Source organism: Dendropsophus ebraccatus, chromosome 8 (genome assembly GCF_027789765.1).
Source record: "Dendropsophus ebraccatus isolate aDenEbr1 chromosome 8, aDenEbr1.pat, whole genome shotgun sequence".
NCBI classification, from domain to species: domain Eukaryota; kingdom Metazoa; phylum Chordata; class Amphibia; order Anura; family Hylidae; genus Dendropsophus; species Dendropsophus ebraccatus.
In genome coordinates, this window is record NC_091461.1 from 62,297,325 (window position 1) to 62,315,067 (window position 17,743).

The following is a 17,743-nucleotide window of genomic DNA, read 5'->3' on the forward strand; positions in this document are numbered from 1 at the left end:
GTTTAAGTGTAAGTGACAGGGGGAGTCCCCTGTCACTTACCGATCGGGACCCCCGCAGTGTGACTGCGGGGGTCCCAATCGGTAAAATGGACCGCCGGAGGTCTCTCACATGCCTCCGTGCGGTCAGATCGGCGCACTGTTCTCTGAGCCTGCACAGGCAGGCTCAATGAGCAGAGCGCCGATAACACTGATCAATGCTATGCCTATGGCAGTAATCAGTGTGTAAAATAAAAGTAATGTATGTACAAGTCCCCCAAAGGGGCTTAAAATGTATAAAAAAAAAGTTAAAAACACCAACACACAACCCCAAAACCCCTCCCCCAATAAAAGTCTAAATCACCCCCATTTCCCTTATATAAATAAAACATATAAAAATAAATAAACATATAATATACTGTAGCGTGCGTAATTGTCCGATCTATTAAAATATAACAAGCGTCATTGCGAACGGTGAACGGCGTACACAAAAAGAGGGAAAAAAGTGCGCGGATTACCGATTTTATGTTACATTATATATAAAAAAATAATAATAAAAAGTGATCAAAACGTCCGATCTACACAAATATAGTATTAATAAAAACTAGAGATCATGGCGGAAAAAATGACACCCCAAACAGCCTCATAGGTAAAAAAAATAAAACCGTTAAAAGCGTCACAATAGGCCCATTTTATTAATATTTAATTGCCCAAAAAAAAGGATTTCATAAGAAAAAAAAAAAATAACATTAGAGAATCTGTGTAAACCTCCATATGGTTGTGTTCGGACTGACCTATAGAATAATAGTATCATGTCGCTTTTACCATATAGTGCATTACGTAGACACAGGAACCCCCCAAACATTACCATATTGCATTCTTTTTTACGATTACACCTATTCATATCTTCATAAATAATATATTTGGGATTCCGCCATACATGTTATGGTAGAATGAAAGACGCCATTACAAAGTACAACTATTCCTGTAACAAATAAGCCATTACATGGCCTTGTAGATAAAAAACTGAAAGTGCTAGAACTCTTAGAAGGGGAGGAGGGAAAAACAAAAGCGCAAAGATCAAAATATGCGCGGTCCACTGGATCATTTCGGGCCTGGTCCTCAAAGGGTTAAGGTGCTACAGCACTGAATTTATCATACCGCTGAGCACCCTTTTTCTAGATTACAGAGATCAGAAAGAGTGAGGAGTTGCACACTGAAGTGGCTATATGTGGCTATACGGACAGCATAAGGTTCTAGCGACATCATATCCAACAGTGGCCAGTGTACACTACTGACATTATGGGATTTGTCAGGTTCCACCAATATATATACTACCGTTCAAAAGTTTGGGGTCACATTGAAATGTCCTTATTTTTGAAGGAAAAGCACTGTACTTTTCAATGAAGATAACTTTAAACTAGTCCTAACTTTAAACAAATACACTCTATACATTGCTAATGTGGTAAATGACTATTCTAGCTGCAAATGTCTGGTTTTTGGTGCAATATCTACATAGGTGTATAGAGGCCCATTTCCAGCAACTAATGTGTTTGCTCATTGGCTCAGAAGGCTAATTGATGATTAGAAAACCCTTGTGCAATCATGTTCACACATCTGAAAACAGTCTAGCTCGTTACAGAAGCTACAAAACTGACCTTCCTTTGAGCAGATTGTATTTCTGGAGCATCACATTTCTGGGGTCAATTAAACGCTCAAAATGGCCAGAAAAAGAGAACTTTCATCTGAAACTCGACAGTCTATTCTTGTTCTTAGAAATGAAGGCTATTCCATGCGAAAAATTGCTAAGAAATTGAAGATTTCCTACAACGGTGTGTATTACTCACTTCAGAGGACAGCACAAACAGGCTCTAACCAGAGTAGAAAAAGAAGTGGGAGGCCACGTTGCACAACTAAGCAAGAAGACTTTTATTACACTGCCAAAAAAAAACTGATCTCGTGAGTTATCCTCTGTTCCTCATCTATTATTGTTAACCAATAGGGATTAATTCTAAATGGCTTGATTTCCCGGTCACTGCCATAATCCACTTCAAGCCTAATTGGAGCATGATCCGAAATCGAACAACTTTCATATCTAATTTTGATTACCCTACCCAGCACCCCCTGATTGCAGAGACATAAATCGATACGGGAGGCGGCATTATAAGACGTACTAAAACACAAGAACACCCGTGTATTGGGGTTAAACTTCCGCCATGCATCCTCCCAACCCACCTCCCGGGCAAAGTGTTTGGGGGGGAGCTTTGGGAGGAGGTACTACCTTTGCTACCCCTTCTATCCAGGAGGGGATCCCAGACCTCATTGAAGTCTCCGATTACATATAGTGGTATGTTTCCCTTATCTTTCAGGGTTTTTTTGGCAGTGTAATAAAGGCTCAGCTCGGACCCAAATCGTATGGGACGCCTTTAAGGCGTTCACTAGAGGTATAGTTTATAAAGAGATCTGTAGGAACAAAAAACTATTTAGGCAGAAGGAAAGGAATCTTGATGAGATGGTCCAGAAATGTGAGAAGAGATTTAGTGAGGATCTCGGGGATGAATCTTTGACTGAGCTTAAAAATGCGCAGAGCAAACTTGCGACCTTTATGAATGAAAAGGCTCAACATCGCGTTTTTTTTGTGAGGCCGGGAAACCTGGGAAACTGTTATCAGAAGTGGTGAGAGCACAAGACGATGCTAGGTCCCATATTGCAGCAGTTCGGGATGCCGGGGGGAAAGTAGTGCAAGGACAAGAACAGATAGAAAGGGAATTTAAATCTTTTTTTGAGGACTTGTATAAGTCCGAAGGAGAGAACACGACGTTTAGAATTTCTTGATAAATTACATTTGCCTGAATTATCTAGTGATGATAGGGAGAAAATTAATGGTCCTTTAACGCTCGGGGAGATACGACAGGCTGTGGGTTCTCTAGCTAATGGGTCTGCATCAGGTCCCGATGGAGTCCCTATTGAATTTTATAAGAAATATATAGAAGTATTGTTGCCAATTTTAAGGGAAGTATTAGATGAATCCTGTAGTTCCGGTTCTCTGCCATCGTCCATGAATGCCGCTACAATTGTTATTTTTCAAAAAAAAAAAATAAAGACCCTCTTGATATGGGTTCGTATCGTCCTATATCTTTACTGAATTCAGATTACAAAATACTAGCAAGGGTTGTAGCTACTAGAATACAGCAGGTCATATCGGCCTTGGTGCAGGACGATCAGAACGGGTTTATCCCCAGACGGTCTACTGGCACCAACATCGAGAGACTTTTTGTAAATCTCCAGCTTGGTGAGGAGGTGCCCCGCTCCATCCTGTCGATCGATGCTGTTAAAGCTTTCGACAGGGTGGAGTGGGGTTTTCTTTGGCAGGTTTTGGAGAAATTTAAGATCGGAGCTCTCCTCATCAGCTGGATCAAAGTGTTATATTCTTTACCATCTGCACGTATATTAATAAATGGCAAAATGACGGGTGAGATCAGCTTGACACGTGGCACGAGACAAGGATGTCCTGCATCGCCTTTATTGTTTGACTTGTATATCGAGCCGTTGGCTGCTCTTATCCGTCAAGATCAGAGGATTGAGGGATTCGGTTTGAGAGGTATTAGTGATAAAATCATGTTATATGCGGACGACGTATTGCTTTTTGTACGTCATCCCTCAGTCTGCATTTCACATATTTCCAGATTTGAGGAGTTTGGAGGGGTATCTGGTATGCAGATTAATTGGTGCAAATCCGTTCTAATGAATCTAGGGGGTGAACACGATTCAGTAAATTATAATTTAAAGGTACTGGCTCCACAAGAGTCATTTATGTACTTGGGAGTAAATAAAACAAGTAATATCGGGCTCTTTGCTGAACAAAATCTAAAGCCTTTACTCATTAAATTAAAGAAAAAAATAGAGGTCTGGCTCCGCCTTCCCCTATCCATGTCGGACAGGGTTTCATTAATTAAAATGATTCTACAACCCCAAATATTATATCTACTCAGGACTGCCCCGATATGGATTGGGAATAAATGGTTTAAGGACTTGGATGTCCTCCTTAATCGTCTGATATGGGGAGGTAAAAAAACGCGTATCGGATACAGGGCCATGACAGATCTAAATCAAGAGGGTGGCTGTGCACTACCCGATCTCCGTGTATACTTTTGTGCAAATTTTGAAAATCATATACCATGCGAAGTCAGATCTGGGTAAGAGAATAAGGGAAATGGTTGGCATCCCCAAATTAGATTTATGGAGTTGCCTGGAGACGGATGAAGCTGATTCAGGCAAAGGAGGTACATTTACATATATAAAAATGTGGCGTAGAGCATGGGCTGTATTTAGGGGCTATGCATGGATATCAGCGGGGACTAAATATACACCATTATGGAGGAATCCTGATTTGGCGGAGGTGAATAAAATTATAGACAAAAGGTTTTGGGTAAATCGAGGTATCACAAAATTATATCAAGTTATTGATAGGGGTAAAATGAAAAAAATGGGACGTTCTCACGCAAGAATATAATATTAATATAAATCACATACTTTATTACTATCAGCTTTCACATGCACTAGAGAGTAGTCAGAATAAAGAATACTTAAAAATCCAGACACATTATTTAATCGAGGCACTGATCAATTATAGCGGCAATAAAGCCGGGGAATTAGGGAGACTATATTGTAGCATTAAACACTTTAATCGGGATGTGCTATATAGAAAAAATCACTTTAGATGGGAAAAAGAGGTGGGGACTTTATCAGAGGTGGAGTGGACACAGATTCACAAGAACACTACGCTTGTATCCCTGAATTCTAGTTATAGACTTCTGCAATTTAGAATTGTCTGCTACCTGTATTATACCCCATGCACCCTTTTTAAGATGGGATTCCAGAACCATACTAGATGTCCGAGATGTAAGATAGATGATGCAGATATGCATCATATGCTTTGGAGTTGCTCTCGACTACAGGGTTATTGGGGGTCCGTTGTTCAACTTATTGAAAGCAAACTGGGAAAGAGTATACCTTTCAATCCTGTTTTTCTTGTAATGGGCCTGATAGACGGGACAGAGAAAGATTGGTTGATATTACTCCGTGTAATAACTATTGCTAAAGTTATTATTATGAGAGCATGGATTAGGGAAGAGCCGCCAGTTGTGAAAGAATGGGAAGCTCTAACGTGTAAAGTCATGAGTTATGAGAAGAAGTACTACAGTGTCACAAATCGACTCAAGACCTTTGATAAAATCTGGAGAAGATGGAGAGATAACTAATTTGCTGGTACCCCCCTTCCTTTTTTTTTTTTTTTTTCTTTTTCTTCTTTTTCTCTTTTTTTCTTCTTCTTCTTCACCACGGTCGCCAGACCCGGGTTGGGGTGGGCGGGTACGGGTCGGGATGGGTGGATGGGTGTATGCGATCGGCGTTTTATACGGTTTATATAGACAGGAATATCTGTTAATATATTATATATCATCATCAGCTATTTACTGCCGGTATTATATGTGTAATGATGTGATAGCTCTGTTTTTCCTGTATCCCGATTTTATAATAATAATAAAGAAGTAATTAAATTAAAAAAAAAAAAAAAAGCAAGAAGACAAGCACATTAGAGTCTCTAGTTTGAGAAACAGACGCCTCACAGGTCCCCAACTGGCATCTTCATTAAATAGTACCCGCAAAACACCAGTGTCAACATCTACAGTGAAGAGGCTGCGGGATTTTGGGCTTCAGGGCAGAGTGGCAAAGAAAAAGCCATATCTGAGACTGGCCAATAAAAGAAAAAGATTAAGATGGGCAAAAGAACACAGACATTGGACAGAGGAAGACTGGAAAAAAGTGTTGTGGACGGATGAATCCAAGTTTGAGGTGTTTGGATCAGAACGTTTGTGAGACGCAGAACAAATGAAAAGATGCTGGAAGAATGCCTGACGCCATCTGTTAAGCATGGTGGAGGTAATGTGATGGTCTGGGGTTGCTTTGGTGCTGGTAAGGTGGGAGATTTGTACAGGGTAAAAGGGATTCTGAATAAGGAAGGCTATCACTCAATTTTGCAACGCCATGCCATACCCAGTGGACAGCGCTTGATTGGAGCCAATTTCATCCTACAACAGGACAATGACCCTAAACACACCTCCAAATTGTGCAAGAACTATTTACAGCAGAAGCAGGCAGCTGGTATTCTATTGGTAATGGAGTGGCCAAGCGCAGTCACCAGATCTGAACCCCATTGAGCTGTTGTGGGAGCAGCTTGACCGTATGGTACACCAGAAGTGCCCATCCAACCAATCCAACTTGTGGGAGCTGCTTCTAGAAGCGTGGGGTGCAATTTCTCCAGCTTACCTCAACAGATTAATAGCTAGAATGCCAAAGGTGTGCAATGCTGTAATTGCTGCAAAAGGAGGATTCTTTGACAAAAGCAAAGTTTGATGTAAAAACAATGTTATTTCAAATACAAATCATTATTTCTAACCTTGTCAATGTCTTGACTCTATTTTCTATTCATTTCACAACGTATGGTGGTGAATAAGTGTGACTTTTCATGGAAAACACAAAATTGTTTGGGTGACCCCAAACTTTTGAACGGTAGTGTATATATACAGTGGTGCCTTGGATTACGAGCATAATTCGTTCGGGACTGTGCTTGTAATCCAAATCCACTCTTATACCAAAGCAAATTTTCCCATAAGAAATTAATGCTATGCAGACAATTGGTTCCACACCCCAAAAATAATGATTTATTATTCTGAATAACATGTGAAACAGATGACACAAACATTTAGAAACCGCAGAATATGTGATATTATAAGTTACTGTACAGTAATGGAGAGGATGGGAAACACAAGACTGCAGGGAGCAGGAAGGAATGAGTGTCATGGCCGCGGCGGCGTCCCGTGCTCCGGGACGCCGCCGCAACCGCCATCCAGCTCAGGCAGCCGCCGGGGTCCTGGTGCAGGGACCCGGCGCTGCTGTCTGTTCGGCCCCGGGGGGCGCCTCACCTCGTCCCGCTCCTCCTTCCGTCTGTGCCGGCCGGCGCGCGCGTCCCCGCCGCCTAGGGCGCGCGCGCGCCGGCTGTCTCAGATTTAAAGGGCCAGTCCGCCCCTAATTGGTAGTTGCACCCAATCACTCCCTATAAATCCCAGCATGCCCTGTCCCCTGTGTTGGAGCCTCTACATACTTCCCATAGCGTTTGGCCCAGCTCCCTGTTGTTCCTGATACCTGTCCGCTACCTGGTCCCTAGTCCTTGTTCCTGATTCCTGTCCGCTACCCAGTCCCTACTCCTAGTCCCTGGTTCCTGCTTTCCGTCTCTCTGCTGTTCCTGTGTTCAGCCTGTCACCTGCGGTACGCTTACACGCCACTGTCAGTACCTGCTCCTGTCACGCCTCGCCTGCCGTCACCAGCAACCAAGCCAGGGGTAGCGACCTGGGGGTCGCCTGCCGCAGCAAGTCCATCCCGCCTTGCGGCGGGCTCTGGTGAAAACCAGCGGCCCCTTAGACTCCGCTCCCTGGTGAGGTTTGTGCCATCGCTGGTGCTGGTCCAGTGGATCCACTACTCCGGGCGTTACAGTAGGCTCCAACCATGGATCCCGGCGAGGTGCCTGATCTCCGTGACGTCGCCAGAGTGGTCGCTCAACAGGCTCAACAGATCCAGCAGCAGTCGCAGCAAATCCAGCAATTGACTGCCGCCCTACAGCAGCATACTACAGGCCAGCGCCCACCACCACCTGCAACCACTTCGGGACTCCGATTGGCCCTCCCGAATAAATATGGAGGTGATCCCAAGTTGTGCAGGGGATTCCTGACTCAAAGCACAATGCATATTGAACTGTTAAGTAGTCAGTTTCCCACCGAGCGCTCTAAAGTGGCCTTTATCATCAGCCTATTGGAGGGTAGAGCTCTGGCCTGGGCCACGCCACTGTGGGACCGTGATGATCCTGTTGCTGCCAATCTCCGGGCCTTCCTGGCCGAGTTTCGCTCCGTCTTTGAGGAACCTGCCCGTGCCACCTCAGCCGAGACTGCTCTTCTCAACCTCTCACAAGGGAGCTCCTCTGTCGGTGACTACGCCATCCAGTTCCGCACCCTGGCAGCTGAATTGGACTAGAATGAGGCCGCCCTAATAGCCACCTTCAAGAAGGGTCTATCCAGCCGAGTGAAAGACGTACTCTCCGCCCGCGATCTTCCTCCTTCTCTAAACGATCTTATCCTACTGGCTACCAGAGTCGACAACCGGTTTTCCGAGAGAGAGGAGGAGGTCCGGCAGGAACGATGACTGAGCCTGCCCCGTCGCCTTCCTCGGCTGGCACCGGTGTTCCAGAGTCCCGTTGCTCCTATACTCCAGTCGCCTCCAGAAGTCCCTATGCAGGTGGAACGAGCTCGCCTGACGACTGATGAGAGAGCCCGCCGCATGGAGCTGAATCTCTGTCTCTATTGCGGTGGTGCAGATCACTACCGGCAGAGATGTCCCCAACGTCCTCAGCGTCCGGGAAACGCTCGCACCTAGGTCCGGTGGGAGAGGCCACCCTAGGTGTGAATGCCACCTCTCCAAGGTTGACTATACCCGTCTCCATCCAGACACCTACAGGGCAAGTTTTCCAGACTTCTGCCCTCATCGACTCTGGCTCTGCTGGCAGTTTCATCTCTGCTTCTTTGGTCCAAAGATGGCGGCTACCCGTGATCCAGCTAGCCCAACCCCGGTCTATCTCTTCGGTTACGGGGGAGATTCTTACCGAAACTGTGCACTGCCAGACGGCACCCCTAGCCCTCCGGGTGGGCGCCTTACATCAGGAGAGGATCTCCTTCTATGTGTTGAGCCATTCCTCCTCTAACATCCTGCTGGGCCTTCCTTGGCTGCAATTTCATGCCCCTAAGCTGGACTAGAGAACTGGGGAGGTTCTCAGCTGGGGCCAGGACTGTCATAACCGGTGTCTGAGATCTCCTCAACCCAAGTGCTCTACGAGGTCTCCTGCTAATGACAAGCCTCTAGCCGGTCTACCAGAGGACTACCAAGATTTCGGTGATGTTTTCTCGGCCAAGGAGGCGGACTCTCTACCACCCCATCGGGTCTATGATTGCCCTATAGACCTTCTTCCCGGGGCATCTCCTCCACGTGGTCGGGTATATCCTCTCTCTGTGCCCGAGACTGAAGCCATGTCCTCCTACATCCGGGAGCACTTACAAAAGGGCTTTATTCGTAAATCCACGTCTCCCGCTGGCGCAGGATTCTTCTTTGTCCAGAAGAAGGACGGTTCCCTTCGCCCATGCATAGACTACCGGGGCTTGAATAAGGTGACTGTTAAGAACCGCTATCCTCTTCCACTTATTCCTGAACTATTCGACCGTCTTCGTGGAGCTAAGATCTTCTCCAAGCTGGATCTCAGGGGAGCGTATAACTTGATCCGTATTCGTAAAGGAGACGAATGGAAGACCGCTTTCAACACCAGAGATGGGCACTACGAATACCTGGTCATGCCATTCGGCCTATGTAATGCTCCAGCGGTCTTCCAGGAATTCGTGAACGACATCTTCTGAGACCTCCTCTATGTCTGTGTCATTGTCTATTTGGACGACATTTTGGTCTTCTCCCCGGATCAGCAGACTCATGTGGCACAAGTGCGTCAGGTCCTCCGAAGACTACGGGCCAACCATTTATACGCCAAGCTTGAAAAGTGTGTTTTCCATCAGCGCAGTCTTCCATTTCTTGGCTATATCGTCTCCGACCAGGGTCTACAAATGGACTCGGCCAAGCTCTCAGCTGTCCTCCAATGGCCACGCCCTGTGGGACTTAGAGCAATCCAGCGTTTCCTTGGATTCGCCAACTATTATCGGCAATTCATCCCTCACTTTTCTACCCTGGTCGCACCCATCGTGGCTCTCACTAAAAAGAAGGCGGACCCCAGACGTTGGCCTCCAGAGGCCGAACAAGCCTTCAATAGCCTCAAGTCTGCCTTTGCCTCTGCTCCTGCCCTAGTCCGCCCCGATGTCTCCAGGCCGTTTTCTCTCGAGGTCGATGCTTCTTCTGTGGGCGCAGGAGCCGTTCTCTCACAAAGGGACACAGCAGGCAAGACCAGAACCTGCGGGTTCTTTTCTAGGACTTTCTCCCCTGCCGAGAGGAACTATACTATTGGGGACCGTGAACTCCTGGCCATTAAGTTGGCACTGGAGGAGTGGCGTCATCTACTAGAGGGGGCTAAACACCCCGTTAACATCTACACGGACCACAAGAACCTCCTCTACCTCCAGTCGGCTCAACGCCTCAATCCCCGGCAGGCCAGGTGTTCTCTCTTCTTCTCTCGGTTCAACTTTACCATCCATTTTCGTCCAGCCGAGAGGAACCTAAAGGCCGATGGATTGTCCCGAGCATCCGATGTCATGGGGCAAGAGGAATCTCCTCGTCACATAATACCTCCCGACCGCCTAGTACCAGTTGCTACTTCTGCTCTGCAGAGACTGCCCCCCGGGAAGACTTATGTGCGCCCCGCGCTCCGTAGACGCATCTTGAAGTGGGGGCATTCCTCTTTGGTGGCCGGGCATCCAGGAACTCAAAAGACTGGGCAATTGATCTCCCGTCACTACTGGTGGCCCAATCTCCTCCAGGATGTCAAGGATTTTGTGGCTTCCTGTGCAGTCTGTGCCAGGAATAAGTCTCCCCGTCAAAGACCTGCCGGCCTACTTTTGCCCTTGCCAGTCCCGGACCATCCCTGGCACCACATTGGGATGGATTTCATCACCGACCTACCACCATCTGCGGGCAATACTGTTATTTGGGTGGTGACGGACCGCTTCTCTAAAATGGCTCACTTCGTGGCTCTTCCTGGCCTACCCTCTGCTCCTCGTCTGGCTCAGTTGTTCTTCCGACACATCTTCCGCCTGCATGGACTTCCTCTTCACATTGTGTCCGACCGAGGCTCTCAATTTGTCTCTAAGTTTTGGCGTGCCCTCTGCTCGCAGCTCCAAGTAAAGCTGGACTTCTCATCAGCCTACCATCCCCAGTCTAACGGGCAAGTGGAGAGAGTCAATCAGATCCTGGGTAACTACCTACGGCATTTTGTGTCCAGCCGCCAAGACAACTGGTCCAACCTCCTTCCATGGGCGGAATTCTCCTATAACCATCTGGACTCGAGTTCCACAGGCAAGTCTCCTTTCTATGTGGTCTACGGGCATCATCCTTGTCCTCCTCTGCCTCTCTCTCCATCCTCTGGGGTCCCAGCCGTGGAGGAGCTGTTATCTGACCTGCAGTCGATCTGGGAACAAACTCGACAGTCCTTACTCAAAGCCTCAGAACGCATGAAGGACCAGGCTGATAAGAAGAGGAGACCTGCCACAAATTTTCGTCCAGGTGATAAAGTCTGGCTCTCGGCCAAATATGTTCGACTCAAGATTCCCAGCTACAAGTTGGGTCCCCGATTCCTTGGTCCTTTTTCGGTGCTGAAACGCATAAACCCTGTCACCTACAAACTCCGCCTGCCCCCTACTATGCGGATTCCGAACGCCTTCCATGTCTCCCTCTTGAAGCCTGTGGTCCTCAACCGGTTCTCCGATCAGTCTCCGTTCTCTGTTCCATAAGCCGTCTCAGACGACGTCTACGTTGTTAAAGATATCCTGGCCATGAAAACTGTCAGAGGGAGACATTTCTTCCTGGTGGACTGGAGAGGATTTGGTCCGGAGGAGAGGTCCTGGGAACCCGAGGCTAACATCCTGGATAAAGATCTCATCAAGGGGTTCCTGCAGGCAAGAAAGAGGGGGAGGCCAAAGGGGGGGGGGGTACTGTCATGGCCGTGGCGGCGTCCCGTGCTCCGGGACGCCGCCGCAACCGCCATCCAGCTCAGGCAGCCGCCGGGGTCCTGGTGCAGGGACCCGGCGCTGCTGTCTGTTCGGCCCCGGGGGGCGCCTCACCTCGTCCCGCTCCTCCTTCCGTCTGTGCCGGCCGGCGCGCGCGCCCCCGCCTCCTAGGGCGCGCGCGCGCCGGCTGTCTCAGATTTAAAGGGCCAGTCCGCCCCTAATTGGTAGTTGCACCCAATCACTCCCTATAAATCCCAGCATGCCCTGTCCCCTGTGTTGGAGCCTCTACATGCTTCCCATAGCGTTTGGCCCAGCTCCCTGTTGTTCCTGATACCTGTCCGCTACCTGGTCCCTAGTCCTTGTTCCTGATTCCTGTCCGCTACCCAGTCCCTACTCCTAGTCCCTGGTTCCTGCTTTCCGTCTCTCTGCTGTTCCTGTGTTCAGCCTGTCACCTGCGGTACGCTTACACGCCACTGTCAGTACCTGCTCCTGTCACGCCTCGCCTGCCGTCACCAGCAACCAAGCCAGGGGTAGCGACCTGGGGGTCGCCTGCCGCAGCAAGTCCATCCCGCCTTGCGGCGGGCTCTGGTGAAAACCAGCGGCCCCTTAGACTCCGCTCCCTGGTGAGGTTTGTGCCATCGCTGGTGCCGGTCCAGTGGATCCACTACTCCGGGCGTTACAATGAGCAGGGCAGATGTGGGCACATACATGCAGAACTCTCTATCCGGGGAGAGATGGGGTTATAGCAATGGAGAGATTACCTCCAAAGTCCTGTCCCCTGATGTAAGCCCCAGCCTGAAGTGGATCCGCCATGATTTGGAAGGTGAGGGAGATTTCCATATATATATGTGTGTGCTATTTTGATAGAGAAATTACTGCTGAATGCATTGCCATTTTCCCTTCAAATTAATGGAATCTGCAAAGTAGGCTACTTACAGAACAGAAATTGGCTCTTTTTACCCTATAAGAATGTAAATTCATTAAACTCTTCAAGCTTACCCTCAAAGCTCAGTTAAAGTAGCTCATGTACCCATATAAAAATGTACAATTTTATAATTAAATTTAAATATGATTATATGAATTTGTTGTTTAATTAGCCCGTACGTCTGAATTCTTGATATTCCTTCAAGTACTAGTTTGTCTTTAAAGAACCTATGTTTATATTTAATATCCTGAATGTCATAGAGACGTGTCAAAAGTTTTGATCGGTCCCGGTCTGAGTGTTCAGACCCATACCGATCGAGAGATAGATAGAGCGGGGAGAATACGCATTGCAGCGTGTCCACTCTCCATTCTGATTTTTTTTTTTTTTTTAAAGCCTATGTTTCTGCAGGAAAAAAAATCCTTATTTATGTGAATCATTTTATTGACTACCTATTAGATAAAATGGCAATCCACTGTAAAAATTTAATTAAATATTAAATTAACTGGTGTCAGATAGTAATATAGATTTGTAAATTGCTTCTGTTAAAAAACAACAACTTATCAGCTGCTGTATGTCCTGCAGGAAGTGGTGTATTCTTTCCAGTCTGACACAGTGCTCTCTGCTGTGTCACCATTGCCGACGGCCATCAAAGACACACGTTATTTGCAAATGACAGCTGTCTATAATGATTATAGACAGCCATCATTAGCAAATAACAGACGTCTTTTTGACGACCATCAGCAATGATGGCATGTGAACTTAGCCAGAGAATGAAAACCAATGCAGATCTAAGGGCCCTTTTACAAGGGCTGATTATCGGTAATAGACACAATCATTCGGACGGTAATCGTTCCCTGCAAAAGTGCCAGCAATCAGCAGACAAGCAGAAAACGCTGCTCGTCTTTTGGCTGGCTGTAAAAACCTTTAATCTGCCACACATCTCTCCGTGTAAATAGTAGAGGTTCGGCTGATACCAATAAATGTTAATGGCCGCACAATTTATCGTGCCTTATACAGTGGTCCTTCGATCCTGAACATAGGTTTCAGGTCACAGTATTTTAGAGTGTAAGAATTATGTATGCACACTCCAGTTAGGATGGTGCCAGTTGAAATGCAATATATAAGAGAAATATGATATCAGATTAGCCTTTCCAATATACCCATTTGTTTGGACGTTTCGACCTTTCTAAACAAGGTATAATGATGGCACAGAGACATAGCAGAAAGTGCCAGGATATAGTGTTGGTTCACACGGCAGCTGGAGCAGTGAAACCCGTACAGTAGTTTAAACAAACATACAATGCTACAGATGGTCTAGATGTGTGGCCGGTGTGAATGGCTGGAAGTACCTTTTGTACTGATGTGCATATAGTGATTGACTGTCTAGTGGTGCCTCTCCACATTTTAGTGTAGTACTGTTCTGCTCTTTAACGGTGTTGGAATGAGCAGCTTTCTTGGACAAAAAGTAAAGTTGGCTGCATTTTTTGGTTTCTGGTACACTGTATCCAGAAGAAACTCCTTCCCTCTCCTCTAGAGAGTGATTTATAACTTTCACTTGGCCACCTCTTTAGGTCATCACAGCTTCAAGACATCAGGGAACAGATTCTACAAGGTGGCAAACATCCTCTATACTCTACTTGATAGGAAGCCCATCTCCCAGCCCATTCCCGAATGTCTCAAATATGAGGTTACAGTTCAGTGACTCTATTGAGCCTCAATGCAATGTATGCTGCATGATTATTGTGAAAATTTGTCATTCAATGCTCACACCTAGAATTTACTCCAGAAATGTTTTTCACTGCTTAATACTTCATTTCCTTTTCAACAAACACATACATGTTTACAATTGGAGAAATTGAGGACGTGTACTAAAGACTCTAAAAATATATCACCCAATGGATCGTAGTAGCAATTTCTTAAATTGTAAACATGTATATGTTTGTTGAAAAGGAAATGAAGTATTAAGCAGTGAAAAATGTTTCTGGGGTGTGTTCTTTATATAATGCTTGGACTGTGATATGGGCTGAGGAGCGGCCTAATTGACCACACGTAGAGACCCAGTTGGATAGTATCCTATTCACATTATTTGCTGCACATCTAGAATTTACCATATGTGAGCTGTCGCTGTTTGACCTTCTGTTAGAGGTCAGTCCATGGTTCATCCAGTCTTGGTACACTGTTGATAAAGTGTAACTGTTTCCCTGACATTCTGCGGTCAAAGACACCCAATTCTCCCCATTTAACCATGACTGGCAAATATTGACTTTTCCTTTGCAGATGAGAGATCAACACATTAGGGGACATTTATCAAACTTACTCTCCTGGTGTACACCATGGAAAAGGCACAGATTCTTACCATTTTCATAACATATGCTAGCTGTAACCCCCGCTTGCCTGATGGCCCTGATCCTAATTTATCATGGTTTTTGCCTGGAAAAAGGCGTATGCCATACAAAAATTTAGACCTTCTTCGAAGCAGCATCCGGCCACGTAAATGGCGACAGGTCTTTATTTAGGACTGCGAATGAGTACGCTTAATTTTCTTTACTCTTTAGTTTCTCTTATTTTGGATTGGCATTTTTGGAATTCAGGAGGAATTTTTTTTTTTTTCATAAAGTTTTGGTTTTAAGATACAATATTTGAAACCAATTATTATTGTAATTTAAGGGATCTTTACTAATTTGTTCAAGTCCTCTGTGAGTATAGTATAGTCCTCTGGAGTATAGTAAGTGGTGGACATATGTAGTCTGAATTTATTTAATTTTAATGTCCGAAAGGAAACTAAACGCATGGAATCCAACTATTTCGGAAAAGCATAGGTATCCCTAACCATATGGATGTATAAAGCATTATAATATTCAGTAATTGTGTACATTTTACATACAAAAATTAGTCCATGTGCACATAGGTTAAAGGAGTTTACATTGTACACATTGATATGCAATGCTATGGTATAATTTGACTGTATAAAGCTATTTAAAATGACAAAATTTCTTGTACTGCCAAAAACAATATTTCATTATATGGTGAAATATTCCTTTACATAGGTGGCCTATAATATTTGGAAATACATACACACATACACAGATACATCTGTCTGCCCAAAATAGAACAAGTGAATGAAAATTCCTGGCATGGTCTGAATGATGAAGCTGGGGTTTGTTTCTTTCAATTAATGGTTTGCTCTAACTCTTGCAGGTCAGTGAACAATTTTCTGATGACTGGCCCCAAGGTAAGAGACATTCCTTTGATCTACACGTAGACTTTGGAAAATGATTTCTGGCCTGTGCAAGATATTATTTGTAATTAGCAGCAAGTTTATGGCTTTGTCTTAGCTACAATTGAATAATATATTTTGCATTAATATAGTATTGTATATATGCATTTATAAATGCAAATGACTGCAATTTGTGAATTCCCCAAACGCACATTTAATTGAGGACCTAAATAGTAATTGAACATGTCTGCTCTGGAAGATGAATATGACTTTAAATGATGGCTGTAATTTCAAACAACATCCCTCTATTTCATGGGTGGTGAACCTTCCACCCTCTAGCGGTCTCAAAACTACAATTCCCATCATGACTGAACAGCCAAAGCTTCATGGGCATTGTAGTTTTGAAACAACTGGTGGGCCGCAGGCTACCTATCCTGGCTCTGTTTTATAGTCTATGAGATTTCCAGCATGTTTGTAAATCCCTTCATTTACTAAAAATGTTGACCCCAGAAAAAATCCCTAAGGTTTTGGCCACTAGGTGTCTCGATTCTCTACAATCTTCCGTTCACTGCCTCATGTAAGGGCAAATTAGTCTCTAGTAACAGACAGTCCAGGATAGAACACAGAAAGTGATGGCATAGCTACTGCTTTAAGTATGGGTAGAAGGTGGTGAAATTAAGTCTGGACTGGGTACTTGCAATATGTAAACCTCCAGAGAATCCCCACTGTCCCTAAAAGGTAAATCAAGGCTTTCCTTTCTGCAGATCAGTCCTTAGCGTAACTCTTTCCTCGCTGTGTAGCTGCTGTTTTTTTTCTATTTCTGCTTACAAAGCACCTTAGCTACGTATGTTGAAAATCATCCTTCAGGTCAGTGCCAGCCTGTTCAGTCCAGAGCACTTTCACTAACACTATGTCATGGTACAGTAATGAGTAGGTGCTGTGATAGGACCCTGTGTGTGTTTCTGGCAAACAGACCAGCTTTTAAATAGAGAGAATGAAAAATTTTGTGCACCATGAGGAAGACTCTCATGGGCTTGATGGCACTATAATAACCTTGGCAGCACTCTGAAGGGCTAATCTAATAAGACCATGCAGTTGTTTTTTTAATGAATAAAAGATTTAAAACGCAACTATAATTTAAATGACCAAAAAAATGAAATTCCTCAAATAAAAAGCCCACGTGATACCCTTTAAAAAGAGCCCTAACTTGTGTGGATATCTTGTGCGGTTGCTGAGATATCCCCAGTTGTTCGGCTCAAACAAATAAATGAATTTTTCTTCTGGCTAACAGAAAGTGGGCGTGGCCTATCCCTCATCTCCCTCAGTGCACACAGCTAGCTCTACTATGAATCAGTGGGCTGCTGGTGGAGTATCAGTTGACGGAAGATGGGCGATCTGGGAAAGCTGGGTGACCTCTAACTGGCAAAAAGAGTTAATACTACACATGATGTACAGACCATTTGTCTGAGTACCCACCCATGTAATTCATCCCCCTAACCCACTGTTATATGTAGTGTAGGGCAGGGCTGGTATATGTAGTGTAGGGCAGGGCAGGGCTGGTATATGTAGTGTAGGGCAGGGCTGGTATATGTAGTGTAGGGCAGGGCTGGTATATGTAGTGTAGGGCAGGGCAGGGCAGTGCTGGTATATGTAGTGTAGGGCAGGGCTGGTATATGTAGTGTAGGGCAGTGATAGCAGATAACAGTGTGCACATGGATTATACATGTTATCCCCATAAGTCTCTGGTGGTCTCTGCTATGTTAGGGAGGCAGCAGGTGCACTGTCCCCACAGACCCCCAGCTTCCTACTCCTACCTCAGTGTGGAGCCGGTAACACTGCATCCCCACTGAGCAGGAACTCTGT

At 45.5% G+C, this 17,743-nt stretch overlaps 1 protein-coding gene across 2 annotated transcripts in view; it reads left to right on the plus strand.

The window, feature by feature from the left end:
- Nucleotides 1-17,743, plus strand: part of WNT8B (Wnt family member 8B) — a 55,609-nt gene that overhangs the window by 23,173 nt on the left and 14,693 nt on the right. For both annotated transcript variants that reach the window (XM_069979152.1, XM_069979151.1), the window contains exon 2: nt 15,862-15,895. In XM_069979152.1, coding sequence (XP_069835253.1) covers nt 15,881-15,895 — 15 coding nt within the window. In that variant the 5' untranslated portion in view covers nt 15,862-15,880. The remainder of the gene's footprint in view (nt 1-15,861; nt 15,896-17,743) is intronic.